General features: G+C 39.3%; 1 protein-coding gene and 1 long non-coding RNA gene across 2 annotated transcripts in view; one reads left to right on the forward strand and one right to left on the reverse strand.

The window, feature by feature from the left end:
* jph2 (junctophilin 2) overlaps positions 1-13090 on the reverse strand; it is a 155485-nt gene that overhangs the window by 136091 nt on the left and 6304 nt on the right. Inside the window, exon 2 of the mRNA XM_063041415.1 lies at positions 6785-7571. Within this exon, the coding sequence (XP_062897485.1) occupies positions 6785-7571 (787 nt within the window). The remainder of the gene's footprint in view (positions 1-6784; positions 7572-13090) is intronic.
* The window catches only part of LOC134342817 (uncharacterized), a 40815-nt gene continuing 39632 nt past the window's right edge, over positions 11908-13090 (forward strand). Inside the window, exon 1 of the long non-coding RNA XR_010017110.1 lies at positions 11908-11952. This is a non-coding gene — a long non-coding RNA (uncharacterized LOC134342817). The remainder of the gene's footprint in view (positions 11953-13090) is intronic.

Genomic DNA, 13090 nt, shown 5'->3' on the forward strand with positions numbered 1-13090 from the left:
CAACGTATGGTTTCTTGCTGGTCTCTCATATAACAGTTTCCTAAAGCCTCATTGCTATTCCTGATACTTTGTTAAATAACATGGATGTCCCGCTGTCAATTCCAGTAATGGCACAGTGATATAATCTTGTTTAGCCTTGAAATGATATGACAAGCAATATCATCAATTATACTTCTATCATTGTCGTCTCAGCTACACATATATCTTTTTAAAAAGTTACAAACTTTTTAACAATACCATTTTATTGCAATGAATGATCCCTCTTTGTATTCTCACAAATTCTTCGATTCACTACACATGCTAATGATGAAGTCACATATGCTGTATCTCTGTAAATATGAACATTAGAGATGACAGGCTGCTTGAGGTGGAGAATCTTTTTGAAAATGCTTTTAACTCCCTGTTATTTGCTTAACATAGTAGAGGTGGACAAACAATACGCTGGGTATGCCTATTGAACAGGCATTTTGAAGGTTTCAGTGTAACAATGGTTTACAGAACCAATAGAAGGTGATGAAAACACCAGCAGAAATGCAGAGCAAAACTCTGTCAGTAATCTCTTCTCATGGGTCCGTGACAATAAAATACAAACAAAAAGTGAAGTGTCTGTGACCCATCATTTCTACTAAATCTTGTAAAATGGGGCTCTTCTGGCTTTCTCAAGAATTAGCAGATGATCTGATTAACTAACAAAGGGAGAGTTTCTCAGAGCATTATGCTAGTAAACAACCTAGTCCTGGCACTATACTCTGAGATAGTATACCTTTGTTGTCTAATAAGATCATCTGCTATTCCACCTGACTTTCCTTGCTAAATCTTTATGGACCTTGGGCTTAACTAAAATAACATTTAGTTGAACTTATTGGAGCATGAGCAGAATCAGAATAGAAATCAGAATCAGATTCAGGATGATTATCACTGTCTTCTATGACATGAAATTTGTTATTTTGCACCAGCAGTACTGTGCAAAGACAGAAAATTGCTATAAACTACTCAAATAATAAATAGTGCAAAAAAAAGGAATGATGAGGTAGTGTACATACAATGTTCAAAAATCTGATGGTGGAGGGGAAGAAGCTGTTCCTAAAATGTTGAGTGTGTGTCTTCACCTCCTCTACCTTCACCATGTCGGAAAGAACAAGGAGGGGCATGTCTTGGGTGGTGAGCTTTCTTAATGACGATGCTTCCTTTTGAAGATGCTGGATATGGATGTGCCCGTGATGGAGCTAGCTGAGTCCATAATCTTCTGGAGCCTCTTTCAATCCTGTGCATTGGAACTTCCAAACTAGGCCATGATGCACGAGATAGAATACCTTCACTGTACATCTATTGAAATTTCCAAGAGCGTTTGGTGGCATACCAAATCTCCTCAAACTCTTAACGAAATAGAGGTACTGGCTTCTTCCTGATTACATCATTGTGTTGGGGCCAGGAATCAGAAGCCAAGGAAAGAAGGAATGGGGATCATCTCCCAAGATCTAGTTTCTTGATTGTGCAGGAACTGAAATAAGGCCAGCAACACAGGCTATACAACAAACTGATTGTGGACTTCAGGAAGGGTAAGACAAAGGAACACATACCAATCCTCGTAGAGGGATCAGAAGTGGAGAGAGTGAGCAGCTCCAAGTTCCTGGGTGTCAAGATCTCTGAGGATCTAACCTGGTCCCAACATATTGATGTAGTCATAAAGAAGGCAAGACAACAGCTATACTTTATTAGGAGTTTGAAGAGATTTGGCATGTCAACAAATACACACAAAAACTTCTATAGTTGTACCATGGAGAGCATTCTGACAGGCTGCATCATTGTCTGGTATGGAGGGGCTACTGCACAGGACCAAAAGAAGCTGCAGAAGGTCGTAAAACTTGTCAGCTCCATCTTGGGCACTAGCCTACAAAGTACCCAGGACATCATCAGGGAACGGTGACTCAAAAAGGCAGCGTCCAATATTAAGGACCTCCAGCACCGAGGGCATGCCCTTTTCTCACTGTTACCATCAGGTAGGAGGTACAGAAGCCTGAAGGCACACACTCAGTGATTTAGAAACAGCTTCTTCCCCCCCACCATCCGATTTCTAAATGGACATTGAATCTTTGGACACTACCTAACTTTTTTTAAGTAGACAGTATTTCTGCTTTTGCACGTTTTTTAAATCTATTCGATATACGTAATTGATTTCCTTGATTACTTATTATTATTATTATTTTATTTTTCTCTGCCAGATTATGTATTGTGTTGAACTGCTGCTGCTGCTAAGTTAACAAATTTCACGCCACATGCCGGTAATAATAAACCTGATTCTGAAACTCACCCATTTATAGTTTCAATGTGAGATATAGCTATAAATTTACAGCCAGCACCTTGGGCTACTGGTTCCCACACAGACAACAAAGCATGGCAGGGAGATGCACAGCACTTTGCAAAAATCTTAGGCTCATATATTATATATAGCTGGGGTGCATAAGACTTTTGCACAGTACTCTATTTGTCAACATGGCACAGAGAACGAGTTTGTAAATCTGGAGGGAGCATAGCATGTTGGGAATGGTAAGGGGGGTGTCCCACAGGAGGGATGTGGGACAAGTAGAAGAGGAGTGCCAGAGGCAGGTGGTAGCATGGGTGCAGGCACACCATCCCTGAGACACCAGGCAAGGTCATTTAATTCCAAACAATTGATTTATTGATCATTACACAATGTCTCTCTGCTGCTTCCTTCCCCTCTCCCTTCCCCTTTTCCCAACCAATATTCCCCTCCCAGCCCCCTTCCCACTCTCAGTCCACAATAGAGACCCATATCAAAATCAGGCTGATCAACACTCACGTCATGAAATTTGTTTTTTTGCAGTAGCAGCGCTACGGTGCAATACATAAAATTACTACAGTACTGTTCAAAAGTCTTAAGCTCCATAGGTCTCTTTGACAGCAACCATATTCCCAACAGGGATGAAATCCCACTCCTGAAGCTACACATGGTCATTCACGTCTTGAGGACATAGCTGATAAGATTCCACCCCCCACCCCACTAGACCCTTCTGCTGAGATTCTCCTGTTGCTCAGCAGAAACACCATCAGTGCACACAAGGTATGTGAACAGCACGAATGATCAGCACAATGCACCTTTTGCTCAACAACTGGACCAGGCTTGGGTCATAGAAGGTGAAGTCTGTCTTGATGGTGCTCATCAGCCCACTGTCAGAGCATTTAAGACTAATATCCTAGAGACTGGGTGCCAAAGTCATTTCAGACCCTATGAGATATTTATATGAAAGAGAAGATCATAGGAATAGCCATAGACAGCCTCTACAGTTGTTTTTCACATTTGTAAGCAACATATCAGTGCAGAGCCACTAAATCAGGCAAAGTTAGAATCCTTCTTGCTACTCAAAGGTCAATGAATGCAGAGGATGAGCAGTGCATCACAAAGCAGGAACCTCTCCCAATCCAAAGTTACCTTTGTGAACCCTGTCCCTTTCTTGATTAATGGGGCACAACTCACTTCCGAGGTACCCCACCGAATCATCTTTCTGAATGAGCACCAAGTCACCAGTCTGCTCCTCAGAAATCACTGTGAGCAAGTATGTCATCAAGAACATTATTTTCAAAGTGAGAAAGCTAAAGACTGTGCAGTAAGACTATTTCAAGACTAGTCTCTGAGACTGTTCATTCTTTTGCCAAAGACATAATGAAATGGTCATTTGACTTTTTGTCTCAGTAGTTAAATCTGACATCTTATGGACCCTGGGTGTGAAGTGTTCTGCCTCTAGTTCATTTTGTATGCAATTAGTTTGTATGAATATCACTTCCTGTATGTAAGCTGCCTTTTACTCCATTTCCTGCGTGGTTTAATTTGGATTTCAACATATAGTATACACGGTAGAAAGACAATGATCTCCATCCACTCTTTATTTGCCCTCGTTACAGAAATATCTGTGAGTCTTAAGCTTTCTTAATATTGGTCAATAATTAGTAGATGTACTTTGAAGGAAGAATTATGTTTACTGTTCATCCCTATTAAGCTATTGTTGCTCCACAAGTTTACTCTAGTCCATGGATTAGATGTAGAATGTTGCATGTATGTATTACCTTGTTTAACATTCATCATGAGAATACTAGATAATATTAGTATCTTCAGGAACGCAACAATTCTGTATTAAATCTAATATGCGTTTTACTTAACTTTTTGCAGTTTCACAGTTTCTCATTAAAAACCCTGAAGAAAGCTTTTAGTTCGGGTGATTTTTCAGAAGGTGTTTAACTCTCTGCTTAGCTTTGTACACAACACACTGTGAGGACTATAGACTACTCTTGCATAATAATCAAGTCTTAGGACTTTTGCATAAAACTGAGGTTCAATCACAGAACATATAAAAAGATCACATCCATAATCTAGTTTCTAATCATACAGTTCTTACTTTGTACATTCCATGCATGACATCAAGTTAGAAACAATTCATATGTAAAGATAATTACATATACAGTATATAAGGCTATTATTGTACATACACATAATGGCTCCTACATTAAGCCTACATCAGCCTTTGTTATACAATAAAAATCTCATCATCCATCTGCACAATACATTCTTCTAGATTTGACATTGAATTCAATTTCAAATAAACAACAATTCCAGCCTTTGTATGCCACATTTCCAACATCTTCTGGTAATTTCAAATGCTATTTCTCTGCTTCCACTTACCATTTTCTAGACCTGCATTCCATAATTCATAAATGCATTTACCATCCTCCTTATTCAATTATGTCATCACTTTCCTCAATCATTCCTTTTCCCAGACACTAGTTCAGACATTTTTTTTGTTCTCTTCACTCCTCCCCTTTTCTTCTGCACCTCAAACTCATGTTCTACTTTCTTCCTAGTTCTGAAGATCAACCAGAAATGTTAACACTGTTTCTATTTCCATCTATGCTAAGTGTCCAGCAAATTATTTCCAGAATGTTCTGTTTTATTTCAAAATTCTCCCTTTCAGAAAATTCTGTCTGAAGTTCAGATATTCAAAAAGACAGTTGAAAAAGACTGCTTACAATGACCCTATCTATACCTTCACACGAGAAAATCTGCAGATGCTGGAAATTCAAGCAACACACACAAAATGCTGGTGAACGCAGCAGGCCAGGCAGCATCTATAGGAAGAAGTACAGTCAACGTTTCGGGCCGAGACCGTTCATCAGGACTAACTGAAAGAAGAGATGGTAAGAGATTTGAAATTGGGAGGGGGAGGGGGTGATCTGAAAATGATAGGAGAAGACAGGGAAAAGGGATACAGAGTCGAAGAAGGGAGAGGATCATGGGACAGGAGGGCTAGGGAGAAAGAAAGGGAGAGGGGAGCCCAGAGGAAGATGGAGAACAGGCAAGGAGTGATTGTGAGAGGGGCAGAGAGAGAAGAAAAAAAAGGGGGGAAATACAAAAAAAATAAGGGATGGGGTAAGAAGGGGAGGAGGGGCATTAACGGAAGTTAGAGAAATAATGTTCATGCCGTCAGGTTAGAGGCTACCCAGACAGAATATAAGGTGTTGTTCCTCCAACCTGAGTGTGGCTTCATCTTGACAGTAGAGGAGGCCATGGATTAACATATCAGAATGGGATTGAGACATGGAATTAAAAGGTGTGGCCACTGGGAGGTCCTGCTTTCTCTGGCTGACAGAGCGTAGGTGTTCAGCGAAACGGTCTCCCAGTCTGCATCGGGTCTCACCAATATATAGAAGGCCACACCTCTGTCCTCAGTGTCCACCCTGGTTAGGACACTGGTTGACTTACCCTGGTTGGTCCTACCAAAGTGCAACCCCTTGCACTTATCTACATTAAATTTCATCTGGCATTTTTCAGCCCATTTTTCCAGCTGATCCAGATCGTGCTGCAAGCCATGATAGTCAACCTCGCTGTCCATTACACCCCCCGTCTTGGTGTCACCTGCAAATCTGATGACTGAGTTAACCACATTATCATCTAGATCATTGATATAGATGACAAATAACAACAGACCCAGCACCGATCCCTGTGGTACTCCATCAGTCAGAGCAGGAACCATCCACTATCATGCTCTGGCTTCTCCCAAAAAGCCACTGTCAAATCTAATTTACTACCTCATCTTGAATGCCGAGTGATTGAACCATCTTGACAACCTCCATGTGACCCCTTGTCGAATACCTTTCTAAAGTTCACGTAGACAACATCCACTACCTTGACTTCAACTTTCCTGGTAACTTCCTCAAAAAATTCTACAAGATTGGTTAGACACAGCCTACCATTCACAAAGCCATGTTGACTATCCTTAATCAGTCCATGTCTATACTCATGTATCTGGTTCCTTAAAAAACCTTCCAATTAATTTGAAGCTTTTGCCATGAAGACAGTAAAAACTAAAGAGCATATGGCTTTCTGGATTTTTTTAATTAGCTTAAATTTATATAGCATTCCTGATAAATGGGAATGTCAACACTTACAGGTTTTTTTTCAAGTTACGCACCACTTTATTTTGAGTAATATTATCAACCCTTTACATCAGTGGATTCAAAACATAGCACAGAAATGAGAGAAAATCTTCATCCAAAAGTAGTTACACTTGTTTAATGAAATTGTTCATTACCAAATTCTCAGTTATGGATGCAGAATAAATGGACAACGTTCGTGATACTCACATCCTAGATAAGAAATACCCTCAGTCATGAACATTCTGACACTTGAACTCTCTGTTCCAAACCACTCTAACAGGTGGAAGTGAATTTTCTCCCCTTCTCACGAATGACATAAAAACTTAGAAAAGCTTACCTGGACAGTGCAATTTCTGACTTCTGCCTGGCTATGGCTGCTGCCCTCTGTGCTCCTTCCATACTCCTCTCTACCTTTTCCCGCAGCTTGTTGGTCCTCAGGGGGATGAGGTGCTTCTTCTTGCCTTTGATCAGCACATTGTTCTTGTACTTGCCCTCCTCCTTACGGCCGTCTGGGAAGGTGGTGCAACCGTAGCCGTGCCGCAAGTTGTCGTGCCACTCGCCCTCGTACTTGAGGCCACTAGACCTCTCACTGACACCATAGCCCGACCGCTTGTCACTCTTCCATTCGCCCATGTAGCTCTCTGTGGTCGTGGCATCAATGTCAGCCTCGATAGGCGGGAAGTCATCGCCACCACCCTCGCCCAGGCTGATGGTGGAGTTGGCATCACTGGCAGCGGAACTGAGGGCGGTTTCGCTCTTCAGGAAGCTCAGCTTACTCCTCTGGCTGGCCAGAGAGCTCTTGGACTCACTCTTTCTAAGCTTGCCAAGCAGCGAAGCCCGCCGGAACAACCCTTTCCTCTTGGGCTTTTGCTCAGCATCGCCAGCACTGTGGAGGCTGAGTGCGAAGCCGCCACGGGCTGGCCCTAGGGTGGCAGATGTGGCCGTGGCCAGCGAGTCGCCTGGAGGCTCATGTTGTAACACAGCGCCGTTGCTATGCTCACTGCGCAGTGAGGTGAGTGAGGTCCGCAGGGGCGAACGTATCATGGTGGCCATCCCAAATGGAACACTCTGGCGCACTCCATAACCATGCCGCATCCCTCCTGTGAACTGGCCTTGGTATGTACCTGGAAATACAACCACATGATAACAACACTAATTACTCAAAAGCTTCAACTATTGTCACTACACCATTTAAAGTCACTTGATCAGATAGTTGGTGTCCATGGATGATGCTACCAACTAACAAAAACAGATTTATCCTGCATTTTCTTCATTCTGTGCTCTTGCAATTTACCTGCCACTATTCTTTGGAACAACCAGAGGGATGAAATTTACTCTGGAAGTGCATTTCTTTAACAACTATAGTGGAATATCAAGACACACTTCTTACTGGTTTCCATTTTATTAAAGGACGTGTGCTTACTGCTGTAGGTGCAAAACAGTGAACCAAGTTTTATAGTAAAAAGCCTGAGGATGCAATGTGGACATCTAGCATTTCCCCAGCTAAGTGACAGCACACAGCATCTTAGTACATTTATGAATGAATGCAAAATTTAAAGTTTGTTAGTTGACCTTTGCCGCCAATTTCTTGAAGCAGTGAGAACCAAAGCAACGAAAAAGATATCAGATCCATTTCAACTTTACTGCATTTAACTTAAGTCAAATATTTCAATTGCTTTAGTACTTGAAATTTTGTTTGATTTTAATATTTTAAAAATTTTACAAAAAATTCAAATCATTTTGATAGAAAGCTTGGCAAGCCAAACAACATGTTTTTATACCAGCTTTTTGACTGATAGTTTGATCCAAGGCTTTCCACGTGATATTTCAAAAAACATCATGAATTCTATTGTATCTTTGGGTCACACCACTGGGAATCTGGATTCCTTTTTTTTTCAGCAAGCTTAAGATCCAAAATAAGAATTAGGGAAGTACGTACATAAATCAGTGTGAAGTATAGGATGAAGGCCAACTTAAAAACTCTATTTAATAATGATAAAGGGGTTTGGCAAAGTAGATATATTGATAATATTTCCATTTGGGAATACAAAACTAACGATCAGCTAAGGACAAGATGCCACTAAATTCAAGAGATTACTTTTCAATTGTAATGTGGAGCTTCTTTACTATTTAAGTTGATAATGCAAAGAACATAGATATATTCAAATGGAGAGAATCAGACATAGGAGCAGAATTAGGTCATTTGGCCCATCGAGTCTTCCCCACCATTAAATCATGTCTGATCATTTTTCCTCTCCTCAGCCACACTCCCTGACCTCCCTGTAAGCTTTGATGTTGTGTCTAATCAAGAACCTGTTAAGCTCTGCCTTAAATACAACCGATGACCTGGCCTCCATAGCAGCCTGTGGTAACAAATTCCACAAATTCACCATGCTCTGTCCATATCTGTTTTAAATGGATGCCTTTCTAGCCTGAGGCTGTACCCCCTTGTCCTAGATTTCCGCACCATGGGAAACATCCTTTCCACATCTGTGCTGCCTAGGCCTTTCAACATTCAAAAGATTTCAATAAGATGCCCCCCTCCTTCTAAGTTCCAGCGAGTACAGATCCAGAGCCATCAAACATTCCTCGTATGATAACCCTTTCATTCATAGAATCATCCTTGTGAACTTCTTCTGAATCCTCTCCAAAGCTAGCACATTTTTTCTTAGATGAGGAGCCCAAAACTGTTCACAATTCTCAAGGTGAGGCCTCACGAGTGCCTTATAAAGCTTCAAAATTACATACCTGATCTTGTATTCTAAACCTCTTGAAATGAATGCTAGCATTGCATTTGCCTTCCTCACCACTGACTCAACCTGCAAGTTAATCTTTAGGATGTTTTGTACAAAGACTCCCAAATCCCTTCCCATCTCAAGAGTTTTGGATTTTCTCCCCATTTAGAAAATAGTCTGCACGTTTATTTCTTCTACCAAAGTGCATGACCATGCATTTTCCAACCTTGTATTTCATTTGCCACTTTCTTGCCCATTCTCCTAATCTGTCTAAATCCTTCTACAGCCTACCTGTTTCCTCAACACTACTTGCTTTTCCACCAATCCTTGTATCATCTGCAAACCTGGTAACAAAGCCATCTATTCCATCATCATTCTAAATCATTGACATACAGCAGAAAAAGAAGCGGTCCTAATGCCAAACCCTGTGGAATACCACTAGTCACTGGCTGCCAACCAGAGAAAGATCCTTTTATCCCCACTCGCCTCCTACCAATCAGTCAATGCTCTAACCATGCCAGTAACTTTCCTGTAATACCATGGGCTCTTAACTTGGTTAGCCGCTTCATGTGTGGCACCTTGTCAAAGCCCTTCTGAAAGTCCAAATATACAACATCCATTGCATCCCCTTTATTTATTCTACTTGTATTCTCTTCAAAGAATTCCAACAGGTTATTCAGGCAAGATTTTTCCTCAAGGATTAGGCAAGATTATTAAGGAAATAAGAGAGAAAAACAGTTTATGGTGATAGGATGAGGTACTTCATGTGATTAACATCAACATTTACTTGGACTAGTTGGGTAAAAGTCTATTTTAAGTTTCTGTACAATAATTTTCATATAATCTAGAGTTTAGTCCTTATTGTAATTTATATGCTATTAAATTTATTTAACATTATATATTAACTTAGCTGAATCAAACCATGCAAAGTTACTTTAAAGGGAAATGAATAAATAGGGTGGAGAAAAATTGAAAAATGAATAAATCAGAATCACATAATTCAGGAACCGTATTATTATTTTAAAGCCTAATAGGATTCATCATTTTTTGTTTTTGAATTTATAAAAGTAGAAACTGATTTTTGCATGAAATACAATTCAGCAACTGGAAAAAATTAAAAATTAAAAATGTTGGGAGCATTCAGCAGATCCATCAGTGCAATGCATTGTGAAACACAAGTAATGTTTCAGAATGAGGGAAGTGAGAAAAGAAGCAGGATGAGGGAATGAACAGTAGAGAGAGGCAGCAAACAAAAGATGTGAAGGTAACATCATTTTTTAAAAAACAATCTGAGACATTTAGAATTTAAAAAAAAAACTTAAAATGGAAGAATACAGCTGCATCTGTGATGTAAGAAAGAAAAAAAAATGGGAGGTTACCTGAAAACGTTAACTTCAGTATAAGTTTCAAGGGCTGCAGTGTACCCCCCAGAAAAAAATTTAGTGTTTTTTACAAGTGTATAATAGCTAAAATAGATCAGAGCAGGAATGGAGCACAGAATTAAAGTGATATGCAACTGAAAGCTCTGGGTCAACATTTCAAACAAAAAATTGGAGATATTCTATGAGGTGGTCACCCAATCCGTTTTTACTTTTATCCAGCTTACATTTTAAACCAAAAATACAATATATTAAACTGGAAAAAAAAAACAACTGAATTGCTGTGACATCCAGATGTTGGGAGGGGAAGTGATAAATGCACAGGTGCTGGATCCCCTGTGATAGTATGTGCATATACCTTGAGAAGGGGACTGAATCAGGGAGTTATAGAGAGAATGTTCTTGAAATGCTGAAAATGAAAGATGGTAGAATCTTATCAGAAGTGGCTGAAGTTATGGAGAATGATCCATTGAATATGGAGGTTTCTCCAATGGAAGATGAAAGTGAGGGAAATCCTATCTTTTCCCTGCTGGAATGACGAACTAGAGGAGATCAGAAATATCCTAATACATCTGGAGTCATCATCTGTAAACAGTATTATCCCTAATTCAAATTTCTAAAATTGGTCAATCTTCTCAAAGTAAAGCACATAGATGTCCCCAGATTTATCAGAGTCAGATGGTCTATCATATCTAATAAGACTTCTGTGATTTGGTACATGTTCTTTCTGCCAGCAGTTTAAAATTGTAAGCAGTTAGAGCAGGTTTTAAAAAAAGTATACAAGTTAAAAAGTATACAAGTTCCTAACTCGTAAATGCATTCATTTCCACATGACCTGAGTGGGGTTAAAATAGTGACCAATGATTCATTTGCTATTCCCAATATTTCCCAATTTAACCTTTACATTATGTTCAGTCATCCATGAAGTAGAAACAAGAACATTCTATGGACTTTTACAAGTAAGGAACCATCCGAAATATTTCAAAGCAAATACTGTGACTTTTAATTTGGAAGTTAGTGGCAAATGATGAGCTGTTCAGTACAAGGTTAATAATAGTTATACAATTGCAAAGTGTGAAATATTAAAATTTAAAATAGTCCACTTGAGAAAGGAATGAAGGCGGTCGGTGATAAATCATGAACAATGATAATAACTTTTATTTATGGAAAATCATGTGACAACATTTCATATAACAACACAGCTCAAGTTTAGATGTTCATGATTTAAAAGCAAAAAAAAAATAAAAACAGAAGATGCTAGAATACTTGGCAAGACAGACTGCAGCTCTGGAGACAAGGACATTAAATGTTTCATGTCTAGCCTTTCATCGGGAATGGGAAGTACTGCATGAGAAACCAAGTGCATTCAAGAGAAGGGGAAGGAACAAGAGGTTTGTTTGCAATAAGGTGGAAATTATGAGAATCTGGATGGCACAGTGAAAGATACTGTCAGAGAGAAGGTAATGAAAGTTTATTAGTCATAGTTGAATTGTTGTTTAGAGGAAATATAAGTACAGGGAGGCAAAAGGAAAAAAATGCTGAAGCCAATATACAGAACAGCTAGAAATCTGAAGTGGAAGTGGCTACTGGAAATATTCAGCAGCTCAGATGGTAGCTATGGACAAAGAAAAACTGAACTTGTTTTAGATGTTCATGTTGTTTATGGGAGTTTAAAATTATTTTATAATTCAATGGGAATTGATAGTGTCACAATAACAAACCTTGATGTCTGCTCATGTCTTAGAGTCAACAAGGATTTTTACAACAAGATTAGCTTGAGGAAAAAGACTTGGTGTCACAGAAGCTTAGAGAAAAGAGCCTACCTACATAGAAAAATGCTCTGAAGGACAGGCAGTACTTCAGAATTCATATGCTACACTCCTTTCATATTAAATTATTTTCATGTTATGAAATTGAATATTAGCTGCTGACAGGATGTTGAGAAATACCGCTCAGGAAAAAAAAAAATGCCCCACTCGCTTAATTGGAGATCAGAGATTAACCTGTTTCACATAGTATATTGCATGTCAAGAATCCTGAGCTAAACCTCTATGCATAAGAGAATACAAACTTCTGAAGGTGTTTACATTATTATAGCATGTCTACTTTGACACAAATTTAAACTTAAATTGGAACTAATATTTAAATTAAAATATGCTCTATAACATCTCTTCAGCGTGGTTTAATCTAACCTAAAACTAAAACTGTTTAAGAATAATACAAGTTGCAAGATGGAATGGTGCAAGCAATAGAAAGGAAAACAAATATCTATTTACAAGGCAGTTTTAATAATCTCCAGACATCCCAAAGTACTTTACAATTACTCTAAGGTGTATTGTATAGAAGTGCAAGAACCAATCTACTCAAAGCAAAATTCTAAGATAATATTGACCAGATAATTTTTCACGAACAAGATGAAATCTGCAGATGCTGGAAATCCAAGCAACACATACAAAATGCTGGAGAAACTCAGCAGGCCAGGCAGCATCTATGGAAAAATCTTGCCGAAGGGTCTCAGCCCAAAACATC

Source organism: Mobula hypostoma, chromosome 2, assembly GCF_963921235.1.
Source record: "Mobula hypostoma chromosome 2, sMobHyp1.1, whole genome shotgun sequence".
NCBI lineage: Eukaryota > Metazoa > Chordata > Chondrichthyes > Myliobatiformes > Myliobatidae > Mobula > Mobula hypostoma.